At 50.4% G+C, this 18,298-nt stretch overlaps 2 protein-coding genes across 2 annotated transcripts in view; both read right to left on the bottom strand.

The window, feature by feature from the left end:
* The window catches only part of LOC309603411 (olfactory receptor 14J1-like), a gene marked incomplete at both ends in the record, with an annotated part of 96,024 nt that overhangs the window by 66,326 nt on the left and 11,400 nt on the right, over window positions 1-18,298 (bottom strand). The window lies entirely within an intron of this gene.
* On the bottom strand, window positions 8,625-9,554 carry LOC309603416 (olfactory receptor 14A16-like; the record flags this gene model as incomplete). Its single annotated transcript, XM_082338271.1, has 1 exon — window positions 8,625-9,554. The coding sequence occupies one exon, from the start codon at window positions 9,552-9,554 to the stop codon at window positions 8,625-8,627; it is 930 nt and encodes a 309-aa protein (XP_082194397.1).

Below are 18,298 nucleotides of genomic sequence, written 5' to 3' on the forward strand. Positions count from 1 at the left end.
GTGAGGTTACTTCTGTCCGGTCAGATGAAGGGCTGCAAGAAGGCTGATGGGTTTGGATGCCTGTTTACAAGGGTGGTTTCCCAGATGCTGGAACTTTCCCTGGATGTAGGAAAGAGCAGGAGAGAGAGACAGTGCCACACAGTGCAGCTTGGATGGTGGAGATTGGACATGAGGAGGAAGAAATGCCACTCAGAGGGTGGTGCTGTGGTAGATGAAGTCCTCCAGAAGGAGTATGAGATCAGTCCATCTCCTGGTGTTCGAAGGAACAGAGTGTGAGGGTTGACAGCCATTGGTGAATGTATGGAAATGGCAGGGTGAGAGCAAGGTGAGGAAGCGAGATGGGTGTCTGCAGCCTGCGGGGCAAAAGAAGCAGCTGTGGGACAGCGTAGGACAAGCTGTGGTGGAGATGGCAAAGAGCACTAGCAAGGCTGGAAGCGGCCAAGAGAAGCCAAGGCTGTTCCCTTTAACTATGGCAATCGTCTCTGCCACCAAGGCCTATGAGAAGACATGTTGTCCTAAGGCAGTGGGGAGGCCTCCTTGCACACCCCCAGTTAAGGCTGGGAGCTGTCATAGCCTTGTCCTGCACTCACCGTCACCCCCCCACATCCCACTGCCCCAGGAAGAGCCCTGAGCAATGCGTGAGGGACAGGACCTGCCTTCCCCGGGGCTGGGGGTCAGCGCTTGGCCTTGCTGCTTCATAAAACAAAGCCAGGGTTTCCTCAGCATCTGAGCTGCCTGCACATTCCCTTTGCCTGCCTGCAATCATGGCCTCCAATTATCTGCTCTAACGAGTCCCTGGGGAGGCTTTGCCAGTAATGGCCCTCAGTGGGGCTTATGAATACTTCAAGGTACTTGGGGTTTTGCTTTTGATGCTGACTCTTGGAGAGGTTTGTGCAATCTCCTCTCAGTGCCTGAGGTTCAAGGACTTGGCACAAAATACACCATGGGGCTCATTAAAATAAAGCAAGCCCTAATGAGCTATGTCTCTTCCTGTCATTTTCTTCAAGTCTTCAAGAGTTGTACAGATAATTAGAGCTGTTTCCTAGCATAGTTAGGTGGAAAGATTTCAAAGAGCTTCTAATAAAAATGAGGTTTTATTTCCAAGGGTGTAGTTTATTACTTTTCAGTTTAGAGAAGAGGTGATGGCAGCATTCTCCAATAGATATTGCTGCAGGGTGTCTCCTCAGGAGGTCTGGACTGGTAGGAGAAGCTTCCCCTTGAGCTCTGACAACCTCCCACCTCACCTCCCCAACCCCACCATTTCTCTCCTTGCCCACCTGGGACTTTTCCTTACAGCAGACTTCTCCATTGATCTCTGCAGCTGGATGGTACAGCTCCTTTGCACCATCTCCCACCTGCTCTCCTTGGAGACCTGGCTGCACACAGGCACAGAAGGGTTTTTCCTATTTGCAAGCAAAGGAAAAGTCAAGCATGGTCAAGTTCCATAAAGAAAACAGACTCTGCAAGCATCGGCTAAGTCCAAGCTGCCTCTAATGAGGTTGCCTTTCTACAGGGGATAATCTTAGGAGAACTATTTCTAGGTAGGGAGATACAAAGAAGAGAGATACAAACATAATTAAAGAGTTGGCTAAGGAGACAATTAGACTGCTGAAAGAGAGGCAAACTTTTAACTCCCTGATGTCAAAGCAGCAACTGAATGGGTGAGAGGAATCTGAATGAACCAAGAGTAAGGGGAGGAGAAAACTGGAGAATAAGGGAGTGGGCTTTTGTCTAGGCAGTCTGCATCTGAAAAGATGACGTTAGAAATGGTTCTTCTATCAAGAGAGGTGAAAATATAAGAAAGAGACAAGTTAAATTGCTATAAATAATTTTAATTTCTTTCAATACTTTAAATTAAACTTAATTTGAATATAAATTCAATACACGGTATAACAGGCAGAATAGTGGTAATGAAGTTACACTGGAAGATTGCACTGGAAGATTGATATTTCTTTGGAATATCCCTTTTGAAAGGTCATGGGATTGGTAGAGGTCTCTTGGGAGTGAGGACAAACCAATGTTGCACCCATCTTTGAAAGAGGCCAAAAGGGCAACCCCGGGAACCCCAGGCTGTACAAGCTCACTTACGGGAGGAGTGAGCCTTCCCATGAGGGCTCTTGGGTGACATTGCTGGGCACCTCAAAGAGCAGAAGGTGTCCAAATGCAGTCAGCATGGATTAGCCAAGGGTAAATCATGCCTCACCAACCTGATGGCCTTCCTGATGAAGGAACTGCTTTTATGCACGAGGGGAGAACAGTGGCTGTCCTTTACCTCCACTCCAGCAAGACTTTTGACATGGTCTCCCTCGATAGCCTTGTACCCACATTGGGCCATTACAGTCTGGATGGGTCAACAAACAGATGGGTGAAACACCAGTTGGAGGATGAGGGTGAGAGAGCAGTGGAGAAGGGGTCATACCCTACCTGGAGGCCGGTGGGACATACTGGGGCATTGTGGGGCAGCACAGGGGACTCTCCTGAGCCCTGTGCATTTTAACACCTGTATCCATGACCCGGAGGAGGCAACTGTCACCACGTTTGTGGATGGCACTAAATTGGGAGGACCATTCCTGTGCCCTAGGGATGCCATTCAAGACAAAGCTGACAGGCAGAAGGACTGTCCTGTCAGGAACTTCAGGAGACAGAAGAAGGACAAAGAACAGGTCCTGTGCCTGGGAGAGCCCTACAGCCTGCAGTTGCAGGGGCTGGGGACAGCCTGGCTGGGGAGCAGCTCTGCGGAAAAGGCCCTGGTGGTGGTGGGGGACAGAAGGCAAAACAGGACCCAGCAGTGAGACCTGGTAGCCAAGGCAGCCAGCAGGGTCCTGGAGTCTCACCAAAAGAGCGAGGGCAGTGATTGTCTCCCCCTGCTCATCACTCCTTAGACCACCTGTACACAACCGTGTCCATTTTTTGGCCCCCACTGGGGAAGGGGAGGAGGGAGGGAGCGCCTGTGGGGCTGCTGGGCTCTTGGCCAGAGATCACCACCACAGCAAGGGAGGTGTTGGTAACTGGCAGGGAGTTGAGTGGAGAGTCATCGAGCTGCTGAGCGGCTGGAGCACTTGCCTGGGAGGAGAAAGTGGAGGAAAGGGCCTCGTTCAGCCTGCAGAAGGGAAGGCATTGAGAACCTTACAGTGACCTGCCAGTCCCCATGGGGAGGTTTTCAGGAATATGAAACCGGTCTTGTACCCATATTGCTTGGCAGGAGAAAAATAGGCAATCGTCAGATGCTGAAATGAGGAAGTTTCTGGATAGAGATAAGGCAATGAGATATCTGCAGAGCATGGGGTGCTTTGGGTTGTAAACAGAAGTTAAACCAGTCACCTGACTTGGGATCTCACTCAATGGAAATGTTCAATATTTGTCATAACCAGGCCACGAGCACATGATCTAGCTGGAGCTGTCTGAGAATGGGCTTGGTTGAGAGACCAACTGTGGCAAGAGCTGTGGGACTTGGTGTGTAATGAGTGTCAGGAGGTAACTCGTTTCCTTTTGATAAATAATGCCAGTGGAGCTGGGTATCACTGAGCCCCAGAGGACGATGTCAGTGACCATGCAGCAAAGCTCCTTCCTCAGAGCTGGGATGTATGGCCAGAGATGGAAATGGCTGGTGGGTGGGACTGGTCTGGGACAAATTTTCCTGGAGTAGCTTCCCTGGGGTGTTCAGGGAACATGGCGCAGGACTCAGTCCTGCCCTACAGCAGTAGGTAAATAGGAACAGTACATATCTGACAAGACCAGCTTGGGTGAAGAGGGAACTCATGAGGAAGCTCCATAGGTAATGGAATCAGAGAGGAGGAGGGTGCAGAGAGTCACTTCAGAAGGAGGAATTTAGAAATAGGAGAGCCTTTTTTTTTTAAGAACAATTTTGGAAACCAGGGTGGGTTGAGTTACAGGAGCACAGATGCCTGGTGTCACCCTCCATCTGCAGTTTTCATTGGAGGGTCCAGGTCTCTCACAGTCCCTGGTGGTCACTCCCAGTCCCAGGTGAGTGTATCAGGCACACCAGGACCTCCTGAAGTGGCACTGGAGGCTTCTGGTCAGGAACTGAGCTCAGCTTGCAAAGAATTTTTCTCAACATGTATGTAGGACGGGCATATTTTCATCAGCTGAAATGTTTGAATACTTTTCAGAGAGAGAGAGAATGTTTTCCTGTGCTGCCATCATGAAACTCTCCAGGATGTGTACTGCTCTCAGGAGAAGAAACCTTGATCTTCCCGGCACTTGCTTGACCACTGCTCTGTCCAGTATGGAGTCTACTGAATCTCACTAATCTTCTAGGTATTCCCACATGTCCTGATTCAACTGACCATTTCTCAAGTCATCTTCTCCAGCAGACTGTCTGCACAGATGCCTGTTTGAGTGTTCATCTGGTTTTCCTCCTCCCATTACTCTCCATTCCCTCAGACCCTTCCCGAGTACCCAGGTGCTGCTTGGAGCTTCAGGCAGTTGAAAGCTTGCTGCTCCTGTCTCCTGACTGTCTCTGTAGCCAACGCCTTCATTGCCTTTCTCTCTGTCCTTTCCTACTAATCTCACTGCAGATTTTCCCCTCAAAAGTACAAGTGGGATTTAGTGGAGGCAACTTGGACTTCATGGACAGCTGACGAATATATTTTATTCTTTACTGAACTACTCTTGTTTTTTCTTTCTTTTTGATTTTGTTCTTGTTAACTAAGAGAAATGCTGTGTGTCTGTGCAGCCACTTCTCCAAGGAAAGCAGAAGGAAATGGAGGCTGAGACATTCAGCTCCAGCCTGAGTGGGAAAAGCTTCCATTTGAACATAAGTGATGTGAGTTTCAGGTGACCCGTGAGAGAAATGGCAGGTTGGGGGGGGGTGGGGGTGGGATGAAGAGTGTCTCTAGAGTGTCTGACAGAAAGGGTCTTGCTTTGCCCGCATGTTCATACTTCATCATGAGACCCTCTGGATCTATATGACTTGGAGATTGTCTATATTGTTTATTCTGTAAGCAGGAAAATAATGAAAATGCATAAATCTTTTACAAATGTTATTTCTTTTTGACATCTTCTCATTTAGACTATACTCCTGAACTCTCTCTAATGAACCACACAAGAACAGAGGCATTAAAGAGAACTGCAGAGGGCCATGGCATGTTAGGGTATCTGCATTTCCATGAGCCCTCTGCTGCCAAGTTCCCAAACTGCAGCTACCGAAAGGAGATTGAACAAGCCGCTGAAGAAGCCTTTAAAATGTGATTCAAATCTCCAGGACTCTGAGGGTGTCAGTGGGCCCCCTGAGGGCCATCACAGCTGAAGCCATGAAGGGAAGCAGGGGTGGAGGTACCCCTCCCTGGGGGCTGCCTTAAACTGGCAAGAGGTCAGCACTGGTTCCAGGTGACCAAGGCAATGTGCAGGTGGCTCTGCTGCTAATGCTCCTCAGTCACCTAAGATACCCCAGCACTGTACTTACTTATCACAGAATCATAGAAAGAATCATAGAATCACAGAATGGTTTGGGTTGGAGGGGACCTCTAAAGGTCATCTAGTGCAACCCCCCCTGCAGTTAGCAAGGCCATCTTCAATTAGATCAGGTTGCTCAGAGCCCCGTCCAACCTGACCTTGAATGGTTCCAGGCATGGGGCATCTACCACCTCTCTGGGCAACCTGTGCCAGTGTTTCACCACCTTCATCATAAAAAAGTTCTTCCTTATATCTAGTCTGAATCTCCCCTCTTTTACTTTAAAACCACTACTCCTTGTCCTATCACTACAGGTCTTACTCAAAAGTCTGTCCTCATCTTGCTTCTAAGCCCCCTTTAATTACTGAGAGGCAGCAAGAAGGCCTTCCCAGAGCCTTTTGTTCTCCAGGCTGAACAACCCCAACTCTCTCAGCCTTTCCTCACAGCAGAGGTGTTCCATCCCTCTGATCATTTTTGTGGCCCACCCTAGACCAGCTCCAACAGGTCCATGTCTTTCCTGTATGGAGCGCTCCAGAGAAACATTAGAAAAAGCATACTTTTTTCACTAATTATCCAGGAGAGCTTGGGGGATATTATGAATGTGCATAAATAGCTGAAGGGAAGGAATGAAGACAAGGGAGCCAAATTCTTCTCAGTAGTTCCCACTGTCAAGACAAAGGCTGATGGACACAGATAAAAATACATGTCATTCTATTTGAATGCAAGAAAACACTTTTTCACGGTGAGGGTGGTCAAGCACTGGAACAGGTTGCCCAGAGAGGCTGAGGAGCCTCCATCCATGAAGGTATTCCAAACCCACCTAGACAAGGTCCTGAGCAACCTGCTCTAGCTGACCGTGTCTCAGCTGGGGAGTTGCACTTGATGAACTCCAGAGGTGCCTTCCAATCTCAACATCTCTGTCATTCTGTGAGTGTGAAGGAGAAAAGTAAGATGGAAAGAAATGAACAACACATAGCCTTGATGGCAAACACAGTGGGATCCTGTGGAGAGGACCCACGCTGGAGCAAGGGAGAAGTGTGAGGAGGAAGGAGTGGCAGAGATGTTCTGTGCTGACCGTAAGCCCCATTCACCATCCCCCCTGCTCCTCTTGGGGTTGGGGTGGGTAGAAGAATTGGTAGCAATGGAGTAATTTGAGCCTGGGAAGAAGGAGTGGGGTGGGGAAGTGGTCTTGAATATTTTTCCTATGCTTTCTCTCTATCCAAATGTCTTCTAAATGGCAATAAATCCAATTGATCTTCCCCAAGACAACTCTTCTTTGCCCATGACAGTAATGAGTAAGTGATCTCCCTGTCTTTATCTTGACGCATGAGCTAGTCCACCTTATTTTCTCCCTTTGTCCTTTTGAGCTGGGGGTGTGAGTGAGCAGCTGGGTGGGTGTCTGGCTGCTGGCCAAGGCTAACCCACTACAGGACCACCACAGCAGGACTGCTGTGTCCAGCCTGGGGCTCGGCAGCACAAGGAAGATCCTGACAGACTGAAGCAAGTCCTGCAGAGGCCGGAAGGAAGGTTGGGGCCTGGATCACATAATGGAGAAGGAGAGGCTGAGAAAGCTGAGTTTATACGAACGAACTCAGAGCCAAACACCGGAGCAAAGACCCAGGCCAGCTGGTAAAAACTCAGTTAATGGAGATTTAAAAAATCAGTCGAGACAAGCACCTGATTGAGCTGGAGGTGTCTGAGAAGAGGCTTGGCTGAGAGTCCAGCTGTGGCAAGAGCTGTGGGACTTGGTGTGTAATGAGTGTCAGTAGGAAAATGGTTCCCTTTTGATTAATAATGGCAGTGGAGCTGGGTATGACTGAGCCCCATAGGAGGATGGGGTGACCATGCAGCAAAGGTCCCTCCTCAGGGCTGGGGTGTATGGCCAGAGATGGAAATGGCCTGTGGGTGGGACTGGTCTGGGACAAATTTCCTGGGGCAGCTTCCCCAGGGTGTCCTGGAAACATGGCGCAGACAAGGACCCTCTCTTCTGCACCTTTGATGCCTTGCTTTCTTCACCATGACGCCTGGCTCTGCACTGGGAGTGCTGGCTGCCCCTGCCCTGCACACTCACACACCTTAGCTCTGCACTGGCCTTTTTCTCTCCCGGGCTCTTTCCAGCCCAGCCCAGCCCCTCCCCACCTCTCCCCACCTCCCCTGCCCTCTCCCCAGCCCAGCCCAGCCCAGCAGAGCAGCCCAGCCTGGGCTGGCTCCATGGCACTGCCCAGCGCAGGCTGCTGCAGAGCTCTGGGCACTCACCCCACAGCCCCAGCCCCTCTGAAGGCCACAGCAGCTGCTGGGGGGCAGGCAGCGGGACTCAGGCTCCCCGTCAACCCCACGGCTGGTGCTGGCCACAAGGGCATGAGGAACCAGAGGCTAGGCACTCTCTGGCTCTCCTCAATTCATCTTGTAGGTGATCGCCAAACCTGACTGAATTTGCCCCCTCCTCTACTCGCGCCAGCCCCACTCCCCAGGACAGCACCAGAGTCCTGGCCCTGGGGGTCCTCAGGCAGCTCCTGCAGCTCTCCCCACTCTCCCTTCCCTGTGCCTGCTGGGTTCTCACTGACTCCTATGGTACTGCCTTAGTCCTTCTTCGTGGATACATGAATTTAGTGCTTTACATTTGGGGGACTTCACCTCTGAGGGTGTTTCACCTCTGAGTCTCCATTCATTCCAACACCAGAGCATGTGCTGAGTCCCCATCCTCTCCTCACGCCTCCAAATTCATTTCCAAAAAGTCTGGTATATACCATCAGTCCTGTCAGACACGAAGGAACCTGAGGAGATAATGGGGAGCTCATGGACCATCTCCCCTGACATTGGACACCAAGAAGAGAGCCTTTAAAACCGGACCATTTTATTCAATGGAAACCAACATTACCATGAGCTTAACCCCAAAATGACTGAGAACACAAGGAGACCGGAAACATTAAAAGACCAATTCCTTGGACATTTTCTTGGAAGGAACTTTGGAAGAAGAGCCCAGCCTTCAGGCACTGCACCCAGGAGGTGCCCTTTTCTTGAAGAGCTACAATTTGATGGGCCACATCTTACACAGTGTTGTGCAAGGGTCAGACACAACAGGATCAAACTTCCACAGGAGTATAAAACCAGAAAACTATCCCTAAGTAGAATTATCACAGGATAAAAAAAGGAAACTTGTGGCCTAAGATAAACTTGGAGAAACATGCGGAGGAGGGGAGGCAGGTTATTGTCAGTGAAACGGCATCCATTGGATCAGTTTCCATAAGGAATCCCTGAGCTCCTTGTTCCTCATGCTGTAGATGAGGGGGTTCACTGCTGGAGGCACCACCGAGTACAGAACTGCCATCACCAGATCCAGCGATGGGGAGGAGATGGAGGGGGGCTTCAATTGAGCAAACACGCCAGTGCTGAGAAACAGGGAGACCACGGCCAGGTGAGGGAGGCACGTGGAAAAGGCTTTGTGGCGTCCCTGCTCAGAAGGGATCCTCAGCACAGCCCTGAAGATCTGCACATAGGACAGCACGATGAAAACAAAACACCCAAAGTCCACAAAGACACTGACCACAAGAAGCCCGGCTTCCCTGAGGTAGGAGTGTGAGCAGGAGAGCTTGAGGATCTGTGGGATTTCACAGAAGAACTGGTCCACAGCATTGCCTTGGCAGAGGGGGAGGGAAAATGTATTGGCAGTGTGCAAGAGAGCATGGAGAAACCCAGTGCCCCAGGCAGCTGCTGCCATGTGGACACAAGCTCTGCTGCCCAGGAGGGTCCCGTAGTGCAGGGGTTTGCAGATGGCAACGTAGCGGTCATAGGCCATGATGGTGAGAATAAAATACTCTGCTGAAAAGAAAAATACAAACAGAAAGAGCTGGGCAGCACATCCCAAGTAAGAGATAGCCCTGGTGTCCCAGAGGAAACTTGCCAAGGCTTTGGGGACAGTGGTGGAGATGCAGCCAAGGTCGAGGAGGGAGAGGTTAAGGAGGAAGAAGTACATGGGGGTGTGGAGGCAGTGGTCACAGGCTACGCCGGTGATGATGAGGCCGTTGCCCAGGAGGGCAGCCAGGTAGATGGCCAGGAAGAGCCAGAAGTGCAAGAGCTGCAGCTCCCGTGTGTCCGCGAAGGCCAGGAGGAGGAATTCAGTGATGGAGCTGCCGTTGGACATTGTGTCCCTCTGCCCATGGGGATCTGTTCAAGGAGGTAAAAGAAGGGTGAAGTTAGGGCAGACTGGTTTGTGAAAAATCTACTCACTTTTTTATAGAAAGCCCCCAAACTGCCTTTCAGTTCTCCAGAAGACCTTTGGTGAGCTCTGGTTGGTGCTGGCTGAGGGTGCCCCAGGGAGCAGGAGGCTCTGCTGGGGGCTCTGCAGGATTCAGTCCTGCCCTACAGCAGTAGGTAAATAGGAACTCGGGGTGATCGCAGATTAAATCTGCTTGTGATATAAGAAAACTTCTCAGCATTGTGGCTCTCGATTCACCTGACTGCGGAGCAGAGCTGTGGGGAGTTTGGGTTGTGACTTCTGTTCTAGTTGCCCCAGCACAGTTGAGGAGTGGTTTGAATGCAGCAATGCCTGGCATTTCTGCTGCACTGCAAGGGAAACCTTGTGGGTGCTGAGATTGGGCAAAGGGACTGTCCCTTAGTGCAGAGTGAGGACAGCCGCTCTGTCCATCAGCCCTGCTCTCAGCTGCCCTGTGCTGGCAGCTCTTGCACCTGGAGGACTATCGCACTTGGATGTTCCCCCCAAAAGAAAGAAGCCAGTGCTGGGAGCAGGGGAATCCAGTTTCCAAGTGCAGATCTCCAAACCCCTCACCCCATCTCATCGCACCTGAGGAGGATCTCAGCTCTGCCCTCCCAACCAGGGACACAGAGGGCTGATTACAGCTGCCTGTATGCAGTCACCCAGCAGCATCTCAATGGCCTTAGCACCGAGGTGTCTTCTCCATGGGGCTCCTGCAAAACACAGAGATGCCCTGGGAGAGCTGTGCCCTACGGGAGGGCAGCCTGCAGCCCAGCAGGACCTCCCAAGGACAGAGTCAACCGTCCTGAATTTGTTATGTCCTGAAGGGAGGGTGAGATCACTGCCAGCCACACACACTGCAGCACCCAGAGCCCCACAGGCGAACAGGGTGCGAGCTGGATGCTTTTCCTCCATGGCCATATGTGCACGACAGCACACACAGCTGCACTTGAATCCTCACCCCCCCCCACCAGTGAGTGTAACAGTGAGAAGGGCGTCAGGGAGAAGAGGAGAACATGCCAAAGGAGCCCTGCCAAGGGAGGCAGGAGAGGGAGACAGAGAGAGACCCTTGAGTTTTAACTCTCTTTGGTGGTCAGGCTGCTTGGGAAGGTAAATCATGAGCATGTCTCTGTGCCATTAAGGACAGAGGCTCTGCTGTGTGAGTGAGGAGACCAGGGGGTTGCTCAAAGGAAAGCATCTGCACTGCAGGAGATGGCAGGGAGATGCCTGATACCCACATCTTCTCCCTTTTCATGCTCACAGAGGCCATCCCACCTGCTGTGTGCTCAGCTCTGCCCTGCGGGCACCTCCTGGCAGCAGGGCACTGCCCAGGGACATCTCTGTGTGCGCAGGGGCTAAGGAGCAGCTCAGACAAGTCCTAGTGAGAACTGGGGTCTCATTGCCTACTCCAGAGCAGAGACATAAATTCCCATCTCCCACTGCCCACCCAGACAACCAAGAGTGGAAAAACTCAAAGCACAGATTTCTTCCCTTTCAGGCAATCCCCTACCTTGACATCCCTCTTTAGAATGACCCTCTGCAAATGTCCGCTGGGTGATGTAGAAGTCTGAGCAGCCCTGACCCACGCTGCACCCTCTGGGCAGCAGAGGGATCCTGCCCTGCTTCCACCCACAGGTTCTCCCCGCAGCTTTGAAGGGCACTCCCTGGGCAGGCTGCGTGCTGACCCGGTCAGACGGCAGAGTCCCTGCGCTGGTGCACAGCCCACTGGGGTGCAGTGACCCTGCTCTGAAGAACAGCCCTGGGCACCCACAGGTGCACACTGATTTTCAAAACCCCAGAGGAAGGCAGCTGTATTGCCTTTTCTTTCTGATGGTGCAGCAGGGAAGTCCTCCTCTGCAGCACGTCCTCATCCTCTACGTTAGAGAAACTCTGAGAGTCATCCTGAAAGTCCCATAGGCTGTGGGATGTAGCAGCTTTTGGAGATCCCTCCAGGAACACCAGCTACATTGTCCTGCAACCAGGGACTTACCATGTACAGGGATGTGAAGATCTCTCCCATGCAGTGAGCTCTCAGCATCTTCCCACTCCAGGCTGCCTTTATAGTCTCTCTGCCTCACTCCTCTCCTCTCAGCACTTGCAGGCAGTGCCCTCAGCCCTGCTGCGCTTTGCAGAGGAGCTGCTCCTGGGCAGAGCTGTCTCTCAGCAGCACTGCCTGGTTGCCATGAGCTGCCTCCATCCCAGGAGCCCAGCCCAGCTCAGCAGCAGAGGCCCAGCCCAAGGCACCACTTTCTCTGCCCCTCTGGGCTCCCTCCAGGTGTCCCTGGGGCTCCTGGGAAACCTGCTGTGAAACAGACTGAAGTAATAACTTGTGGCCCCTCTCCCACCTCTGGAGAGATACTTCTTTCCAGCAATGCAATTTCTCCTATCAGAGAGAGAATTGGGCATGAGAATCACCATTCCTTACTTCTGGTATGGGACAGGAAACCTGGACAGTGAGAGAGCTCCTTTACCCCTGCTGCGGGAAGGGATTCAGCTGAGTCAATTGAGGCTTCTCATCCTTTGTTTGTAGTCCTGGGGCTGGAAGGGACCTCAGCTCTCATCTATGGCTGCCACAAACTCACAGGAGGTGGTATTCCTCTTGCATCCGTTCAGGTGGACACAAAATAGGAACCTGGTGCCTGGGAGCCTCTTGTCTCAGCTCCCATGGTAATTGCTGGGGATGGAGGCAAGGAGTGAGCTGTTCAGACTCAAACGCCTGGTGACATCTGAGGTGTCAGAGCTGGTCCAAGGTATGTGCAGGTAACTGCAAGCTGTAATGCGGCAGTTCACAGAGAGGGAAGCATCTGGAGGCATCATGCTTGAGCTTAGAGGGGACTTCCTTTGGCCAACAGCAGATGCCCATGTTTAGGACATCTGAACTTTTCCCTACTCCTTATGTTCAGGGCAGCCTATTGAGGTAGTCAGGGGGGCAGATGTAGCCATTGCCATAGGCATCAGCCATCTTCTCCATCAGCTGCATACACTAGATCACCATGGACTGTAATGGCACAACGCCCGTGGACATCCCTATGTTGCCTAACCTAATTCAGGGCAGCTACTCAACGGCCAAATACAGGCCTGTAGTGCTATGCGAGATGCCAGGGCTCTCCAGCACAACTGCGTGTTTGACACCATTTGATTTTCTTTCCCACAGCATTCTCCTGGAGAAACTGGCTGCTCATGGCTTGGATGGGTGTACTCTCTGCTGGGTAAAAAACTATCTGGATGGCCAGGCCCAAAGAGTGGTGGTGAATGGAGTTCAGTGCAGTTTGCAGCTGGTTACAAGTGGTGTTCCCCAGGGCTCAGTATTGGGACCAGTTCTGTTTATTATCTTTATCAATGACTGGATGACGGGATCAAGTGCACCCTCAGTCAGTTTGCAGACGACACCAAGTTGGGTGGAAGTGTTGATCTGCTGGAGGGTAGGAAGGCCCTACAGAGGGATCTGGACAGGCTGGATCAATGGGCCGAGGCCAACTGTAGGAGGTCCAACAGGGCTAAGTCTCGGGTCCTGCATTTGGGTCTTGAGTGATGGACGCTCATGGGCCCCTCGTCCCTGCAATCTGGCCTCACACAGAAGAGGAGCCACCCTGCTTGTGAATTAACCATCACCCTCGGTGGTGCACATGGTTTCACTCTTCCAGTCCAGGTGGATGTGTGTAATATGGACAATTACTCACATCACACTCTCTGCATTCTTCACTTCCCCCGACTGCCAACCCTTTGCAAACAAAGTGCTGTGGTCAAAATGGGTCTCGAGGTGTGGGAAGACTGGCTAAACATGTCTGTGCGCCAGCTCGTCACAAAGTGGCGCGTTGGCTGGAAGTGCAAAGGCATGGGTCCATCTTTCCTGGAAGACTTGTGAGGAAATGGAGGGAGCAGTGGGTTCTATCAGCCCCTGCTCTACACCCCCTGCCTGCACTGGGAAAGGAAGAAAGGGGTTGAAAGAAGTGATCTGGGGCCCAGCTTAGACAAGTGCAGGGTCATCCAGTCCACTGTGAAGTCGGGAGATCAGGAAGAAGTCCATGGGCAGAGGTTTGTGCTCTGCCAGACAGTGCCAGAGGATGGGGCTGGCCTGCCGACATGGAGTGCAAAGGAGGTCCTATTTTCATGAGCCCTGTGGAGAAAGAGGGACTAAGAGCCTGTCTGTACTCAGGGAGAAGGAAAGTCTTCTTCCATGTCACCAAGGAAGAGACTCCCAAAGCCTTGAAGAATGAGATTCCTCCCTCTCAGCTTTAGGGGAACAATTCCACCCAAAGAGAGATACCTTGTCCTATTTCAGATGCACTAAGATGGGCAGAGAGGCCTTCACAATGTTGCCAGTTTTAGCACCAAACCCTCAGGACATCGGCTTCCTTCTGGACTGGAAGGAAACAGTCAGGTGGCCCCTAGACAGCAATGAATGATCTCTGCAAATCTCCCAGAGGTCTGCAATGAAGAGGCCAGGTGTCGATTGGTCAGTCAGGGCTCCCCTTGCAAGTGCAGAAGAGGAATCGACTCCTCTCCTCTACCTTTAGAAAACCATTTCTGCAATAAGTTGAACTGTGTCCTGAACTTCATTGACAAACCCCAGGAAAACTAAGGAGATTACTCTGACACTAAAAACCACCTATCCTTTAGGTGTCCAACATTGTAAAGACAAGGCGGGTAGCATGGAAGTCACTCCACAGAAGCTGCTTTCAGGGTTTACATCTCTTGACAGCACCTTTTAAGATTTGGTGCTTCTCCCTCACAGAATACTTCACAGAATGGATCTCGACTTCTGCAGGGATTAGGTCACCGAGCTGCCAGCTATCATTGTCATTAATCTCCCCTCACCCTCTCAGAGCTGCTCTGCTGAGGAACCATTTAGCACCCAAGGCCATGAATCCTCGGGGAACGTACCGAAGGCCTTAGAAATGTTCTCCACAAAAGGGGAAGAAAAATCAGAGACTCCTTCAGTCTGGAGGAAGTGCCTCAGCACAAATGGCATTCCCAGCTGACCCACAAAGGCTTTATAAGAGCCTTGAAAGGAGCCCTGATAGACTGTTCTTTAGGGGTTGTGGGAGGAAAGGAGATGGTGCTTCACACAAAGTCTGCTGGGCTTCTCTTTCCCCCCGCTAATGCTCCCAGCACATCATAGATTCATGTCAGTGGTTTGTCACATTTCACCTCGATTTTCACTGATTTGGCTGTTTTTAATTCCTGGCCTGCCTGCCTTCTTACCTGCTACCCTCCTTTGACATTCCTCCTTTCCCTGTGATATTTCTCGGGAAGCGAGACCTGTGTCAGGATCTCTGCCCCTTCCTTTGATGTGGGCTTGTTGGCCCATCTCAGCTAAGCTGCACAGAGCCCGATGGGTCTGAGGTTTTCAGGCTTGTGTAGGTTTTGTGAGCAAAACCAGCAGGACAGGAAGGAGATGGCCCGCATAGGGGAAGGCTGTTTGGAAAGAAGCGCTGCACCAAGAATTCAAACTTTCCAAGCCCTCAGATAATAAATTCTTGACTTGGTAAGGATGAACTCCTTACCAAACCAGGCTTCATTCCACAGGAAAGAAAAGAAAACCAGAAAAAGAAACAAAGAACCAAACACCACAGGAGAGAGAAGGCTCAATTTCCTATTAGTTTATTTAGTTTCTTTATTTGTTTGCTTTACAAGGTAATTTTTATCCCCCAACTGAATGAATTTCCCTTCTCCGCCTCCCTCCCCCCCATCTTTTTCAATCTTGTTATGCTCTTAGGTTTTTCCTTTGTTTGTTCCCCTCTTCTCTGCTGCTTTTCAAATCTTCTTTTCTTTTTCCCTCTGACAGCCAGAAAGGTTTATCAAAACTGTTTTTCAGCAAGAAAGTTGTCAGTGACAGAGGAGGAATCTGTTTATAAAGTTTTCTGTTCTACCCGACAAAGTTCAAGCGTGGATGGAAAGACAGTCCTGAAAATGGACTAGTTTTAAACACGGGATGTTTGTCTTCTCCCTCTTTGGCTCTGACTTTCCCTGAAAACCAAACCTTTCCCAGGGAATAAAACCTTCCTCTTCTCTCACTCTCCTTCTTACCTTTACTTCCCACACGCCTCCGCATTTGTCACCATCTTCATGCCGCCTTCTCTCTCTTTCTGTCCTAATCAGAAGGTTAAAGGCACTTGGCTGTGCTGTTTTATCTTGCACTAGAATGCATTGTAGCTCATCCTAAAAGATACCTTTAAATAGATTAGAATAAAACCGGTTGAGAAACATCTATTTCTTCCCCACTGACTGTAAAGGGACTGTTGGGTAGAGAGCTCAAATACAATAACTTGCATTGTGTTTATAGTGGATTCCTGCTCTAACCCCCATACTACGTCTGCTCCTAGGGCATAAAATGGTGTCTTCTTGCTCTAGCTTGATTCTTCTCTCCTCTCTTCTGTTTTCCTTCCAGCCTTTGCATGAATGTCTCCGTGAACGCTTTTTCTCATCCTTCTACATTCTTTTGCTCTGACTCATCTTCTTGTAACCTCCTCAAGCGTTGTTTCCTCCACTGACCATCTGCCCTTGCTCACTGCAGCTCCGATGCAGAAATGTTGAACCACACAACTGTCACAGAGTTCCTTCTCTTGGGCTTCCCCTCCCGCCACCATCAGCAGCGCCTAATGGCAATCCCTCTCCTGCTTCGTACCTGGTGATCTTAGTGGGAAACTTGCTGATCATTGCCCTCGTTCTGCCTGGAAGAGACCTCTGCAGGCCCATGTACTTTTTCCTCTGTAACCTCTCCTGCTTGGACATCTTCATTGCTACATCCATCATACCCAAAGCCATAGGAAACTTGCTGATGGGCAGCAAAGCCATTTCCTTCCCAGGCTGCTTAACTCAGGGCTACTTCTACTCCCTTCTGGGCTTAGTCGAGTTTGTCCTTCTGGCTCTCATGTCCTATGACCGCTGTGTGGCCATATGCCACCCTCTGCAGTACCCCATGCTCATGAACGGTCAGCTTTGCCTTCAGCTCCTCTTGGGCTCGTGGGCTGCCGGCTTCCTGGCCACTGTTGTCTCCACTGTCCTGGTTTCAGGATGCCCTTCTGCAATGCCAGTTGTATTGACCACTTCTTCTGTGACAGCGTGCTTTTGATCAAGTTGTCCTGGGCGCAAACACACATTGTTGAGCTGATCACCTTCATGGCCTCATCCATCATCCTACTTGGCTCACTGGGCCTGACAGCAGTGCCCTACCTTTACATCATTAACACCATATTTAGGTTGTCCTCAGCTTCCTCACGGCACAAGGCATTCTCTACATGCTCCTCTCACTTCACCTTTGTCATCTTGGGCTACGGCAGCTGCATACTTATGTATGCCCAGCCTTCAGGTCACCACATGTCCTACAACAAGGCAGTGGCCCTTCTCAACACAGTGGTAGCTCCTTTGATAAGTCCCTTTCTTTTCAGCCTGAGGAACCAGATGATGAAAGATGCCCTCAAGGCACGCTTGCAGAGAAGGGTGATCATCTTCAGGCAACACTTTTCCATCTAAGAAGAGTTTTTGTAAGTGGACTTTGGAAGGGGACAGGGGTGGGGAGGGCAAACACCTGATGATGACATATTTGCAGGAATGCGACCTTTCTTTCTTAGCAGTGTAAAGTTTCCTGAAATGAATATCACACCAGGTTCTCTCCTGCAATACATCACCATAAGAAGGCCTTACCTAGCAATGCCTTTCAAATGACCTACAAGCACTTTACAAACCCTGGTGAATACCACAATGGCATTTTCCACGTGTGGAAACCGAGACAGAAAGCAACAAGCAGAGGGCTTCATCCCTCCATGGCACACCCAAGTCTCAATAAGCTTCACCCTCCTCCAGTTCTGATGCAACTTCTCCTTGCTTCTAAACCTGGTTTCCTGATTATTTTGGTGGCAGATCTTTATTGAACCTCTTCATCTTTAGGAAATGACAGAAAATAGGTGGGGCACAATCAAAAGAACAATAATGGCTTTATTTCTCTACCAAGTGGCGCTTACATCTCCATTAACCTCGTGGTTAGAACAAAAACATGCCTGAAATCAAGTCCAGTTTAGCTGCCTCAGATTACCTCTCTTCCACTTTGGTACAAAATCCTGAATATTGGTCAGAAATGTAGTTTGGAGTAACAAGGCAGCTGTCTCCAGATCAGGTCTGGTGAAGTAAATGTCCAGTCCTTGATGCAATGCTCCCACACCCAATACTTCAGCTGATCTAGCAAATTCAGTGGAATTAACTTATTCCAACATAGCCTTTTATGACTGTAATGTCTAAAAAGATGAGTTCATTGCCTGGTCTCCTTTGACAGCGGGGAGGAAGGAGCAGTACAGAGGATGGTGTCATCTCCTCCTGTAGTGGTCTATGGCACTTCAGGGGAACTGTACTTAGCACAGGCTCGGCAGCTTAACTTTTCAATACCTAATGCCAGGTGCACTGAGCCACATGCTGGGCAACATCTGGTGATTTGCACAAGTGAGGGACTCTTGCTCAGCGGGGGCCATCCTTTGAAGACACGAGGGTTACAACTGTACCTTAAGGTCTCTCCAGAATTAAACAGAAACATCGCCTCTAATCACTGCCACAGCGTTGCCATTTTGTAATTTTCCTGGATTACTTTTCACTCATGATTGGCAAGAAAAATGTTCTCTTTTGGAAAGAGAATCAAAACCATGATTTGCTGATTCATTTACATGAAAATAGGGATTGTC

Source organism: Platalea leucorodia (assembly GCF_965183815.1).
Source record: "Platalea leucorodia genome assembly, contig: HAP1_HAP1_SCAFFOLD_77, whole genome shotgun sequence".
Lineage (NCBI taxonomy): Eukaryota > Metazoa > Chordata > Aves > Pelecaniformes > Threskiornithidae > Platalea > Platalea leucorodia.